Raw genomic sequence first — 13926 nt, 5'->3', positions numbered from 1 at the left:
ATTAATTATGGTTATATCTAATCTTCTCTGGTAGCAGGAATAAAATAAGTACAGTTAATATGTCATCTTTATAAAGTGGTCAACCCATTCAATCCAATGGAGTTTTTTAAATTTTATGTTCGTTACTTCCCTGACAACTTTATTCAGCTATGGAGACTTTCTAAACTGAACTGGTTAGATATAGTCTTCATCTGCCTTTCAGATATAACACATCTCCCAAACACTGAATAAAATGGTCTGGGTATAACAAAATTAAAACAACAGAATAAAACAATACAGTTGTCCAAGTCAGTGGATTGAATTGTGTAACCCCTTCCATCTCATGAAATATTTAAATATTTCAGTTTTTTACTACCAGACAATTTTTTTTCACCTTAGGACATAATACGAGTATCTCCTTCAATTCACGAAATCTCTCCAAAGTAAACTAAAATAATCTAACGGTAAAAGCATAATTAAAAAATACATTCTTCCTGTGAAATCATTACCGTAATGGAACCTTACATGTGTGTTGTAGTAGTCAGACCAGGTGACTGGGTTGGCAGTGGGGGACCAACCAATTTCCTCTGCCATTTCTCTATTGACACCAGCCACAACATCTTCACCCGCATCAATCAGACCACCAGCAAAACCAAAAGTCCCATCAAATCGTAAATGCATCTGTAAAGTTTAAAACCATAAGTTCCATAAGTCTTATGTAAATTTGTAAAGTTCAAAACCATAAGTTCCATAAAATTTCACATGCACCTGTAAAGTTCAAAACCAAAAATCCTATATAGCCTAATATTAAAAGCACATGTAAAGTTACAGAAAAACATTTATGTTTTCATAAACTTCATCACTCAACTTCTGTTCAGTACAGAATGTATATTACCATCCTGGAAATTGATCATTATTTAGCTTCTGGTGTCATCATACTGACAGAGTTAATAAAGACAGTCTCAAACAACTTCACCTAAATGAGGGAACAAAAGCATTCAGGGGCTGAATCCTAAGCACAGGCCAAAAGCTACCTACAAACCAAATTTAAAGAAAATATCTCTATCTGTTTCTGAGATACTGGCCAAAATACAATCTGATATAAGGTGGTTGGCATTCAGTCGTCTTTGATCAAATCCTCACCAAAAGTTAATCACTTCTGCCCATCCACATAGTTGCTATTTCTTGAAAGTTTGGTGAAAATTCTTCCACAACTTTCTGAGATATTTAAGGGACACACACACACAGACACACACACACACAAACTACATCACCTCGCTTTGCGATAGTAACACTAACTGAGGTTAGCCATAATATCGTTTATAGACAAAACACATTAAAAAAATATATATATATCTCATAGAAAAAAAGGTACTGATAGCTCAGGAGCATTAACCCCTTACCCACGGGGACAGCTGGACCGCGCCGTGCCCCTCCCGCGGGGATAACAGGAAATCTAGACAATACATGATAAATTAGCTACTTCCAGGTCAATTGAAGGATCATTTAGCCTTTTCCCTTTTTTTTTTTAAATATATTTTAGTACAAGAACAGGTCATAAGGGACATTTCAATGGCTAATGAACAGGTAAAATTAGTGACCAAGTGCATGTGGGATGCTGCCAGGTGATAAATTAGCTACTTCATGGCCAATGGCAGTATCAGTAAGCCTAATCCCTTTTTTTCATATATTTTTTACCATAAGAATAGGGCATACGGCACATTTCAATGGAAAAAAGAAATGGAAAAAACCAGTTGGGAGTTGCGTTGCGCGGCCAGGCTGTAGCTAGGCGGGGGAGGGGGTAAGGGAGGGAAGGTTGGGAGGCGAGACAAACACAGAAAAATGGCTAAATTGGTAACACTGGATGCGAGAACTAGCGGTATTTGCAGCACTGCCTATAGCTAAATACTGGCAGTAATGATAGATGATACAAGACCGCACTTGAAAGCCCGGGCGATTTTTAAAATCCCTGGATCACAGAAGTGACACCCCATGGTATGGTACATACGGTATGTAACAAGCGTCACAGTAGTGACGGCCCACGGGTAAGGGGTTAAGGATACACCTGGAAAAAAATTTGAGAGAGCTGACTTTTTCAGGATAGCTACATAGAAGCAACCTAAGTAAAAATCAACAAACATCCTAAACATTCCATGTAGGCTAAGCTAACCGTGTGGGATAAAAAATTCAAGACGGCCACCATCAGCTTGGGGCATGAAATTCAAGATGGCCACCACTGGCATGGGGCACAAAATTCAAGATGGCCACCATTGGCATGAGCCACAAAATTCAAGATGGCCAGATGGCCACCATTGGCATGGGGCACGAAATTTTAGATGGTCACCATCGGCATGAGGTGCGTATATACCTTTGTGACTAAAATTCACACTTGGTCACGTAATACCACCTTTTATGGGTTTACGGAGTGATAATTCCATTTCTGCTATTATTATAAGAATTCTAGGTCACTGATACACACAGAGAAGAAACAGCAAATGCAAAAAATTTAAAATCTGTTTTGATGATTTTACTATGAATTATATACTAGTATACTTCATCAGAAGTTTTTATTTTTCAGGTGGGATACAGATTGAACTGTAGAGGCAGAAGTACATAGAAGCACACCAAACTCACTGCAAGAATAGGTGGATTCCATCTGATTATGTCTTACACGGGAGAAATGGGTAACATCATGAGTGGCAGGTGTGCAAAGGCAGTGGGAAACTGTCTATGCGCTTAACTTAGTACAGTAAAGCAAATGTTGACAGGTCATGCCTATGCTCGTCCTCTACATGCAACATGTTTTCTGCCCCCTTGGTTGTGTCTGAGATGCTTGATACACCAAACCGTTTGAATGGAGTTAACCTGAATGAATTCAGAAACCTAAATGAGAAGCTCCTAAAAAAAGAATGCCCACAAGACAATGTTCTCCATAAACAAGTTGTCACTCAGCTTACTCAGATCTTAAATGAACTTGAATAGGAATTATCTCTGAACAGTAGAACTGGGAAACTATGGACTGAATACATGTAAATGGTGTTCATCCATGCTGAATGCACTGGTGATTGGGAACTACATCTGTTTTGCATCTCAAAAATGATCCCTGGCCTTCATTCTGGGGGACATGCTGAATACACAGAATGTACTAGACTTTATCCAGACCACAAAAAGCAGCTATCTAACCTGATGGACAAGAAGTATGAGAGGTATACAATCTGTGTACCATCAGAAGAACCCACAGGTTCTGGTCTGGAGGCTTCACTGACCAGACAATTGGGCAGGTGTTGATGCAAATGCTGAAGACACATGGAGGTCTAGCACATGGTTGTGGAATTACTGGCAGTACACAATCCAAGATGGTCCATGTGCAGCCACAAACAGTTCCTGTTTGTGAGTCACTAGAGGCTTTCTGTGGTCTATAATCTCAGACAGTTGACTAACATATGAACCTCCAGGAATCCACTATTGCATGTGACAGCAGACACTTTCCCACCTCTTGGAATTACCTATCATACAATTTGTCATTTGCCTACACAGGTGAATATCTCAAAAGACTGGTCTGCACTGATACTGGAGTCATGGCATCTATCTGTGCTAATACACACTGAGCAGTCAAATAACATGAGGATGAAGCATCTATCACTGGCCTGAACTACGATGATGTTAAGCTCAAAAGGAGTGACAAGCTTATAACTATTGGTGCTGCAACCTGTGCTGCCTTGTCCATGGCAAAGACATTGAGGTCGACCCCACACTACCCTTCATGCGAGTCACATGTGTGATAAAGAACCATTCAGAGATGGAGAATCACTTTAAATATGAGTGTCGCAAACAGCCACCGGCACTATTTGACACGGGGACAGTGTGCAAAAACAACAAGTGGTCTTGTCCAGGTGCTGAAAGCTCCTGTAGTCCCAATATCCACAGAAGCTCTTAAGAACTCATACTATGTGATAGATGGAGGACATTTGCTGCAAAATGCAACATGGCCTGTGGACTGCACATATGGTGGTGTGTGTGACAGCTATGTGAATCACATTATCAATAACTACGGCAAAGTGTGCACTGTCTGCTTTGATGGCTACACAAATCTTATCCTGTCAACCAAGGTTGCTGAACAGAACCATCACAATGATACAAATGTCTCTGCAGATATGCTGTTTGATTTCAAGACATCGGTCACGGGCAATCAATGCTCCATTTTAGCAAATGGTAACAAGTCACTGATAATCAGTAGGCTGAAGCACCGGCTTACATCTGAAGACATTGCTTGCTGTCAAAGTCAGGCTGATGCTGACTACTTAATAAATAGCACAGCATTGGCATTTGCTGGGAATATTGCACGACCTGTTGCACTTATGGCAAAGGATACAGATCTGCTTGTCATGTTGGATGACAGGGCCACAACAGACAATATCTACATGCAGTATGAAAGAGACTTTGTTTAAAGCAGACACAGCATCCAGCAGGCAATGCATTCACACACCCAACAACACATACTGACAGCACACGCTATCACTGAATGTGACACAGTCTCTGCCTTATCTGGCTTTGACAAAAAGAAGGCCATGAGAGTCTTGGAAAGTGAGGATTCAAGGACGTTGCATATGTTTAAGAAGAGCGATGCCAGCCATGAAGAAGTAGCTAGAGTGAGAGAAATCTTCTTACTGAAGTTATATAATGCCAATCCAACATGTACAACACTTGATAAGGTGAGATTTGTGAGGTACATGCAGAGGACGAGCAAAGCATCCAGCAGCTTCCAACATCAGAGTCTACCTCCCACATCCTCAGCTACAATGTGCCACTCATACTGAGCCTACTTCGCAGTTCAGGAGTGGCTGGCCAATGTTGAGGATCTAAATCCTACTGACTGGGGTTGGGAGCTTCAAGGTGGAATGCCCAATCCCATTTTGACTGACAGAACAGTAGCAGCAGAGCATGTGCTTCTCATAGTGTCATGTGGGTGTAAACAAATGCCTGGCAAGAGATGCAAATGTCGGAATGCAGGACTCTACTGTACACCTATATGTTCCTCGTGTATTGGCCAATCTTGGGCAAATTCATGCCCACCTGTTGGAGAAGATAATGAGTTGCCATCCTATAATTGTGACCATAAATAGTTATGATACTAGAAAAATATTTTTATTCAGAAATACTTCAATAACTGCTACTGGCAAAAGTTTATGCTGGTAGATGGCTTTACATGTGTTGAATTTACAATTTTGTTTAAAATACTACACTACCTTGACCATATCTCGAACATGCATCAATAAATCACCGAAATAATCATAAAAATGGTTTCCCTATATCCAAAAACCCTTAAAAAGAGGTATTACATGACCATCTGTGACTTCTGGTTCCAAAGCTAAATAAGCATCCCAGCCATCAGCAACCATCTTGGATTTTCCTCCCACATGGTTAGCTCAAGTGGAATGTTTAGAATGTTTGTGGATTTCGATTTAGCATGCTTCCAAGCAGCTTTCCTGAAAAAAATTGGCTTTCTCATATTTTTTTCCAGGTTCCCTTCAAATTGGAGCTGATGCTCCTGGCCTATGAAGGGGTTCATCCAAATATGAATGTGTAGTGAATCTTAACCCGCCCCGTCCCGACCACTTTTTGACCACTGGTACCCCCCAATCCCAACCATTTTTCGGCCCTTTTTTTTTTGCTAAAACTTTCGCTTTTGGTGAGAAACATCGAAAATTCATAGAGAAATCGCTCACCTGAGGTTTAAAATACTCATTACAGGTAGGAGAGCCTCCTTACCTTACTGGATTTTCTATCAGGCTGGCACCAAAGAAAACGAGTTCTATGGGAGGATAACTATTTCACACCACTCATAAACGGTATTTATTTATTTACTGTTACGAATTTATATGTAGTACAAGAGTATATTGGTTTTCAAGCAGTAATATAGGCATTATAAGCATTGTTTCACTCACTAATACCTGACCTTTTTTTGCCACATTACCTGATCATCATTTCTAACTGTTTCTTCCTCTAATGCTATGTAAAGTTTGTCCTCCACATTGTCATTGATTGGGGAATCACTCTGGCCCTGAATTTCGTACCGTGGCATGACATGGCTATACTGGCCAGGTCACTGATAACAGGTGAATTGCTGAGAAAAGGGCATGCTGGAGGGGGGAGGAGGTCATGCTGGGTAAGGCATTGTCTCTGCCTGGCATCTTGTTGAGGAAGGTGTCCCGTGTATACGTACCAAAAATGACTCACGAAAATTGAAAATTGTGGAAATTATGAACCTTGCAATTGCAGGACGTTGAAGTACGTCCTCGGGATTAGCTGTGACAAAACGTGAGGACGTGGAAGTACGTCCTCGGGACGGCGCGGGTTAATGTACACACATCTCCATCACACTGTGTTGGTACTATCGCACTCAAACGTTTCCCGACAGTTCCCCACTGGCTGTGATGCAGGAAGGTGGTACATGAATATTTTCATGTGACAGCTACATGAGGCACAAATTAAGAGAATATGAGAAGAAAGGGTACAGTCTCATGTACAGGGAGGGCTGTGGAAATATGGATGGCACGACACAATGCCAGCACAGGACTGTCAAAAAACTTTTGTGATGGTACTGAACTAACATCTGTAATCTGGTGTAAGCATTTTTTATTCATTTGTTTTTCCTTCTGTTCTGTTATTAAAAAAAAAAAAAATCTGTCACAAATTAATAATAACTATGTTGTCTTTTTCGTACTGCCATTACTTATTATAACGGTTTTATATTGTTGTGTTTTCTGTCTAGTCTGCACAGTGAAGTGGACCGGAACATAGCATTCAGACCCTGGTAAGCTTGAGAAACTCATTAGTGCTGCTCAGGAAAACATCTGTAAAAAATGAATGTCGCCTCATTTGGCTTGGCAAAAAGCTGTGCAAACTTCCTACATTCACTTTATTCAAACTTAACCAATCTCATGGGTACAAAGATTCTGGTAGTAGTGGTGTACCAGCTCCTATGTTTGGGCCTATGACTGGTTGACTGCTCCTGATTCTGTGTTCAATACAATTCCATGTACTAAAACTTCTGCATCTGACTATACACGGACCAATACAGTAACAAATGACCCAACCACTGCACTTTTTCCTGTTCTAGGCCTGACCACAAACAGTGTACCAGTTTCTATTTTTTTTTTCTTTTTTTAATGCAAGGAAGAAGTACCAAAGGCCAGGAGCCTGCAAATTGTTCCATCCACAAAAAAACAATAACAAAATAACAGACAGCCAAATTCAAAATCCATTCATCTTGAGATGCCTAGACACACTGTGTTTGAACAACTGGAGATCATAGGCAGTAGAAAATACAGACAGAGGGAGACAGTTCCAGAGTTAACCTATTGCATACATGATGGACTAAAAGTACCAGTTAACTCTTGTATTAGAGAGTTGGACAGAAAAGGAATGAGAGTTTGTTGCTAGACAGGTGCTACAAGCCTGCCGTAGTGGTCGAGGGGTGCAAGCAGACAGGTTATAGGAGCAGTGACCACTGAAGTATCGATAGAAAAGAGATAAATATGCAACAGTGCGGTGAAGAGACAGAGTTTGAAAGAAGCCAGTAAGAGGAGGAGAGTTAATGAGATGAAAAGCCTTTGACTCCACCTTGTTGAGAAGAGCTGTACACGGAGAGCCTCCCCACATATAAGAATTGTACTCTACACGGGTGAATAAAACCCGTGTATAAAGTCAACAACTGTGCAGGGGTAAAGAAGACCTGGAGTTGGCTTAGCACACCTAATCTCTTGGATGCAGATTTTACAAAAGATAAATCCCAAGAGAATGGAACCCCACGTATGTTTAAAGATGATGCAGGATTGAGTTGGATACAGTAATCACTCCATGATCTGACACTACAGAGCCCAAGCAACGTCTGGGAATTGGTCTTGTCCGGGACTTGGGAAAAATGCCCCTGGACGGGTACTTACAGACCCCAACCCAACCTAACTTTCAGAGCCACCTAAATAACTCCCTACTGGACACACACACCACCTATTTAAGACTTTAGTCACACAAAGGGGCAGAACCAGAGAACAAGAAATTAGAAGTGAGTAAGGAAAAATTTAGCAACGTACAGGGTACTTCCGACACCTCCGTGGCTGTCACGAAGATTAACTCGCCTTCTCAATGTCTCTGACGGTGGTGAAGATGTACCTGAAGCACGTACAGTAATCCGGCGTTGCGCTGCACTTAATCCTTTGCACTCTGAATTATAATTCTTTAACACTGTACATTCTGTTCTTACTTGCGCCTCAACAGTTGCAACACGCCAGTGTTGAACTCTGCACTTAATCCTTTGCACTGTGAACTCTAATTTCTTAACACTGCACAACACTGTAAACTAGACACTTCACCAGATCCTATTCCAGAAATCTGCCACTAGGTTCACTTCCGTCACCCAGCTCTGATGTGGGGTAGGCACTGAAAAAGTATCCAGTGCTTAATTCCTTTTTAATTTTGACACAAAGTAAAAAACCCCAAAACATATTTTCTCATCAAATTACTCAGATGGCATGATATGCTACAAAGAAATTACAATATGGGAGCCTTTTGATTATAATATTATATAATGTATTATAAGTATCAATTTGTAAACTCAGCTTTCGTCAGTTTACTCATCTCTGTAAGCATTACATAGAGACAAACCCTAGGCAATCTTACTGGAACCATCCATAAAGCAAGATAACAGTGATTAAAATGTTTGTCATTCCTTAGTATCCACAAAAGATAATAGATATGTAGCCACAGATTTGGCAGTACCTTTCGATGTGCTGCCCTGCCTGATGTATGACTTTCCAAAACAATACGGACCTGTTGGACATCTTGATCATCTTAGTAGCCCAAGTTTAACATAAAGAATTCTTTTAAATGTTTCCCTGGCACCATTGCACAGTTTAGTAAGTTTACACTTCAACTCCTCGTACTTCGCTATGGTTAAAGTGTCGTACCGCACTGCCATTTGTTTGGATTAATATGGCTGACTCACCAACTAAGCAATCATTAAGTACATTACATTCAATGCAACAGCTTACTTCTTTAAAGCATGCTAAAATACACACATCAGAAGTCCTGAAGGTAATCTCCTTCTACTAGCTGCACACGATATATTCAAATAATATATATAAATTGACAGCACACTATTTTAGTCCCCAAGCTAAGATTCTCTGAGAGCCTGGTTAATCTTTCTTTACAGGTATATATATTCACTTGATTGAATAGGAAAAAGAGATTCCTATAAATAGCAATATTATTATAAACTTAGTATTAGTAACAAGTATCAGCAACAATTTCACAGGTTTTTAAAACCCCGCAAAAATATTTAATCGAGGCTGGGGGATGCTAGATCACTTGGTGGCAGACCTCTGAAACAGGGTTTGGTGAAGCCTCTAATTCCCATGTGGTCTAGGGGCGAGGTATTGCAGTTTATTTATAGTTTATTCACAAACGCGAGCACGTGGGCAGCCATGGCAATGAGCGTGTAGTCATGATGGTATGTAGGCAGGAAATGGGGAGGACGCAGGGATGCTCTAGCGGATGTCGCTGGAACTACATGCCAAAACACAGCTGTTAGTCACTGTGCAGCAAATTTAAAGTAGGGATGAATAAATATCGTTTTTTTTTTTCTTTTCTTTTCTTTTTTTTTTCTTTTTTTTTTTTTTTGGCCATTTCTGGTGTCCCAGATCCCAAGCCCAAAATGTCCGGGACTTGGGGTGTCTGGGTCTTGGGCGTCTGGGTCTTAAAGGGATTACTGCATCATTAATAATTAGAGGATACTCATGCGGAAGATTTTCTTGGTTTGATAGATGTAGGAAACGAGTTTCCGATGCATTAAAAATAACAAAATTACTTTTAACCCAATCACAGATATGAGCTAAGTCAGACATTAGGTATGCCACAGCCTAATCCCCTGTTTGTAGTAGTAGTAGTAGTAGTAATTGTTCCCTAGGCAGTCTGGCCGAACAGCCCCGAGTCCCTTAGGAAGGCCATGGCCGAGACCAGGCTTTCCCACAGAGCTCTCAAAGAGTGTATGTTGTGTTGTTGGCATAGGTGATTGAGTGCAATGCAGTCTTCCATAATGTGCTTAACAGTATGGAGTGCTGTGTTGCATCCTGGACAGGCATCAGCGACGGAGTCATCCAGCCTCTTCTGGTAGCTTAAGAGGGCTGGATGGTGCCCACATCTCAGCCTGGCCAGGTGGACCCTGTCCTCATGAGGAAGATAGGATTCAGAGGGGTGGATGTCAGGAGGCCGTGCATGCAGCAGTGTGTTGTCTTTAAGTGACTGAACAGAGCGGCGAGTGATCTGAGTGTGGATATGCTTCTGGAAGCTGGTCTGAGGTGGGCGAGGGGGGAGAGATGACAGTATTTGTGTATGGTATCGTGTGCTGGGTGTTGTTTTGATGTTCCTTGGTGTGGGTGGATGTGCTGCCATGTACTGTAGTGGATGTTGTGGGTTTGTGGAGGCTGCAGCAAGAAACTGGGTGCCTCTCATGCCTAGGTGATCCTTGACTTTGAGGACTTTGGTTTCTTGATGTAGGTGGTCTGTGGGTGTATTAGCTGTGCAGCCTGTGATTATTTTTAGGACCTTGTTCTATATGGTCTGTAGTGTGTTGTAGTGTGTTTTGGTGAGGTTAGAAGCCCAGGCAGGGCTTGCATAATTCATCACTGAACGTATGCATTGTTTGTATACTTTGGTGGTGGTTTCTTTGTTGTGTCCGAATGTTGTATGGGCAAGTGACCTCAAAGCATTGAGTCTTGGTGTTATTTTATTTTTAATGTTTGTGATGTGTTGTTTAAATGACATTGATGTATTGTATGTTACACCAAGGATTTTGTGTGTGTGTGTGTGTGTGTGTGTGTGTGTGTGTGTGTGTGTGTGTGTGTGTGTGTGTGTGTGTGTGTGTGTGTGTGTGTGTGTGTGTGTGTGTGTGGTAGGGGAGTGTTGTTTATGGTGAGGTGTGGGATGTTGACTGTGTTCTGCTGTCCAGTTTGTGAGAAGAGTCACTGTAGGTTTGGCTGGGGCTATTTTGAGCTTGTTTGTGGTGAACCATTCGTGTAGTGTGTTGAGGTAAGGTTGAATGATGTGTGCAGCTGTGTTTGCATTTTGGTGCGTACATGTGTTATATCATCTGCACAGGAAGCTATGTGTATCTGTGGTGTGTGAGGTGTGGGTATGTCGTGCATGTATAGGTTAACGAGTGTAGGGGACAAAACAGATCCTTGGGGGACGCTATTTGTGAAGTTTCTGATGTTAGAAGACTGACCGGCAAATGTTACGTGTGCACATCTCCCTGCTAAGTAGTTTGCCAGCCATCGTTTTGTGTTATTGTGCATGTTTGTGTTTATTTTGTTTGTGAGGTTGTGGTGGGGGATGGCATCAAAAGCTTTGCTAATGTCTACTGTGACTAGGAGTGTTCTGTGTGGTGGCCTAGCTGAATTCATGCCATCGAAAACTCTCTGTGTAAGGTCTGTAAGAATGGTGTTTGTGGAGTGTAGTGGCCTAAAACTATGTTGTGACTGGGCTAGGGGAATGTGAGGTGTGACAAGTTGTAGTACCAGTCGTTCAGTGACTTTAGAGGGGGTGCAGAGGAGTGTGATGGGGCGATGTAAGGAGGGTAACGAGGGGTCTTTGTTGGGTTTAGCGATAGTGATGATACTGCTATGCTTCCAGATGTTGGGTATTATGTTGTGAGTAGCTGTAGTTTGATATGTTGGTGAGTGCTTGTATGCCTTGTGGTCCAAGGTGTTTAAGGTGAATGTTGCTTATGTTGTCTGGTCCACAGGCAGATGAGTGCTTGAGGTTGTCAATGATGTGCTTTGTCTGGTTGTAAGTGAAAGGTGCGTAGTCTGGGTCTGTGGGGAACTGTCTCTTATGTAGGATGATACGTCGGTCTTCAGGATGGGGGTTTAGATGGCTGACTTGTGAAAAGTGATTGATGAGAGTGTTTGCTTGTTGTTTGTTTGAGGGTATGGTGTCTGTTGTTGTGATGGCAGTGTATGATTGTGTGGTGTTGCTGTTGGAAAGTGTGATGCTGTTTAGTGTTTTGTAGAGTTTGCTGATGTTTGTTTTGTGGTCAAGTGTTTGGAGGTAATTTTTCCAGTTTAGTGTTTGCTGTTCTGATATTTTATTGTTTATCTGAGTGTTGATTTCTTGTATTTGTTGAGTTCTGTTTGTTGAAGTAACTGCTGAGATGGACACTGCGGGAAGCGAATGGAAAGCTGAAGGGTGCAGCCATAAGTGTATGAGGGGATAGGGTTAGATCTACAGCTCAGAAGGTCATTGATGAATAAAAGGAAGAGAGCTGGTGATAGGACAGACTCCTGAGGAACACCACTATTGACAGCTCTATGAGAAGAATGGTGGCCACCTACAACAGCTGTTATGGAACAACCAGAATGGAAGCCATGGATGAAGGCACAGTCAGAAGGATGGAAACCATAATTGGGCAGTTTGAATATTAAAGGCTTATGCTAGACTCACTCGAAAGCCTTTGAGATGTCAAGTGCAATGGTAAAACTTTCACCAGTGTCCTGAAAGGAGGATGACCAGGAGTCTGAGGGGTAGGTGGGATGATCACCATAGAAGCGTCCTTGGTGGATAACATACTGACGATCAGAAAGAAGGTTGTGAGAGGAAAGATGCTTTGAAATTTTTCTGAAGAGATGAAAGAGAGAGAGATTATCCAGGTGCCTGAGGATGCAAAAGTGAGTGTATGTGGAATAACAGACAAAATGGAGAGGTGAGACTATGAGAGAATGGGAGTATGGATGGGGTATATGTGTGGGTGTAGGTGAGAATGAGAGAGAAAGAGAAGGAGTTTGTACTGTTGTGTGCAAGAAATGGCAGGAGAAAATAGAAGAGTATGGATCTGTCAGCTCAAGCATTGTGTGGGTAAGATTGGAGGTTGGACTACAAAAGTGGGTGATTGTGTGTGTATGTATGCACCAATCCAAGATCGTGCTAGTACGGTGAGAGAAGAGTTCTGGAAAATTGTCGAAGCATGCATGGAAATGTATGAAAGCAATGAGAAGAGTGTTTTTGATTGGAGATATGAACGGAAAAGAGGTGGATGGAGTAGTTGGAGAGTAGGGTGTGCCTGCAGACGTGGATGAGAATGAGAGTGCTCTAGTAGACATTTGTGGAGGGAGGGGGTCGGTGACAGTCAATGCCCTCTTTAGACACAAAATGATCCACATACAAGTGAGGAGATGGGTGGGTAGTGATATGAATGAATGGAAGGCAATGATTGATTACGTGTGTGTGTGGATGACAGAAAGTGTGTAATGGATGCAAGAGCATACAGAGGTTGGAGGAGTGGACTTTCTGACCACGACATGGTGGTGGTAAAAGTCAAGGTTCTAATGAGATGGAGAAGTAGGAGAAAGGATAGACAGGAGGAAGTAGTCCATACATGGAGGGTGGAAAGGTTGCAAGGTGATGGAAAAAATGCAGAATAAAAGAGAGAAGTGGAGAAGCGATTGGGTAAATATGATCTGGAAAAGATGAGGGACGTGGAAGGTATGTGCAAGATATTCATAGAAGAAATCTGTGCAGCATGTGAGGTGGTGTGTGGGGTGATGAGAAGACAAAAGGGGATGAAAAGAACTACATGGTGGAATGAGGAGGTAAGACAAACTGAGGTGCAAAAGAAGAAAGTATATAGTAAGTGGATGGGAAACAGGGACGTGGAGGAAGTTGAGAGACAGAAGACAGAGTTATATGTAGAGAGGAAAAGAGATGTGAAAAGATTAGTAAAGACAGTAAGATGAGAGTGGATGAGGAATTTGGAAGGAATCTCAGTGTAAATGGAGGGAATGTAACAATATGTTCTGGAAAGAGGTAAAGAGAGTTAGACAGGGTGATAAAGAAGTAAGCTGGGGAGTGAAAGATAAAAATGGCAGATTGCAAGTGGAGAAGGAAGAAAGGGTA

General features: G+C 41.7%; 1 protein-coding gene across 1 annotated transcript in view; it reads right to left on the bottom strand.

Moving 5' to 3' along the window:
* The window catches only part of LOC145394075 (U8 snoRNA-decapping enzyme-like), a 145198-nt gene that overhangs the window by 66882 nt on the left and 64390 nt on the right, over positions 1–13926 (bottom strand). The window contains exon 3 of the mRNA XM_080268042.1: positions 505–660. Within this exon, the coding sequence (XP_080124168.1) occupies positions 505–660 (156 nt within the window). The remainder of the gene's footprint in view (positions 1–504; positions 661–13926) is intronic.

The sequence above is a fragment of the Coenobita brevimanus genome, chromosome 26 (genome assembly GCF_032717465.1).
Source record: "Coenobita brevimanus isolate Jiangsu-jjx chromosome 26, ASM3271746v2, whole genome shotgun sequence".
NCBI classification, from domain to species: Eukaryota; Metazoa; Arthropoda; class Malacostraca; order Decapoda; family Coenobitidae; genus Coenobita; species Coenobita brevimanus.
This window is presented reverse-complemented; position numbering and strand designations above follow the sequence as displayed.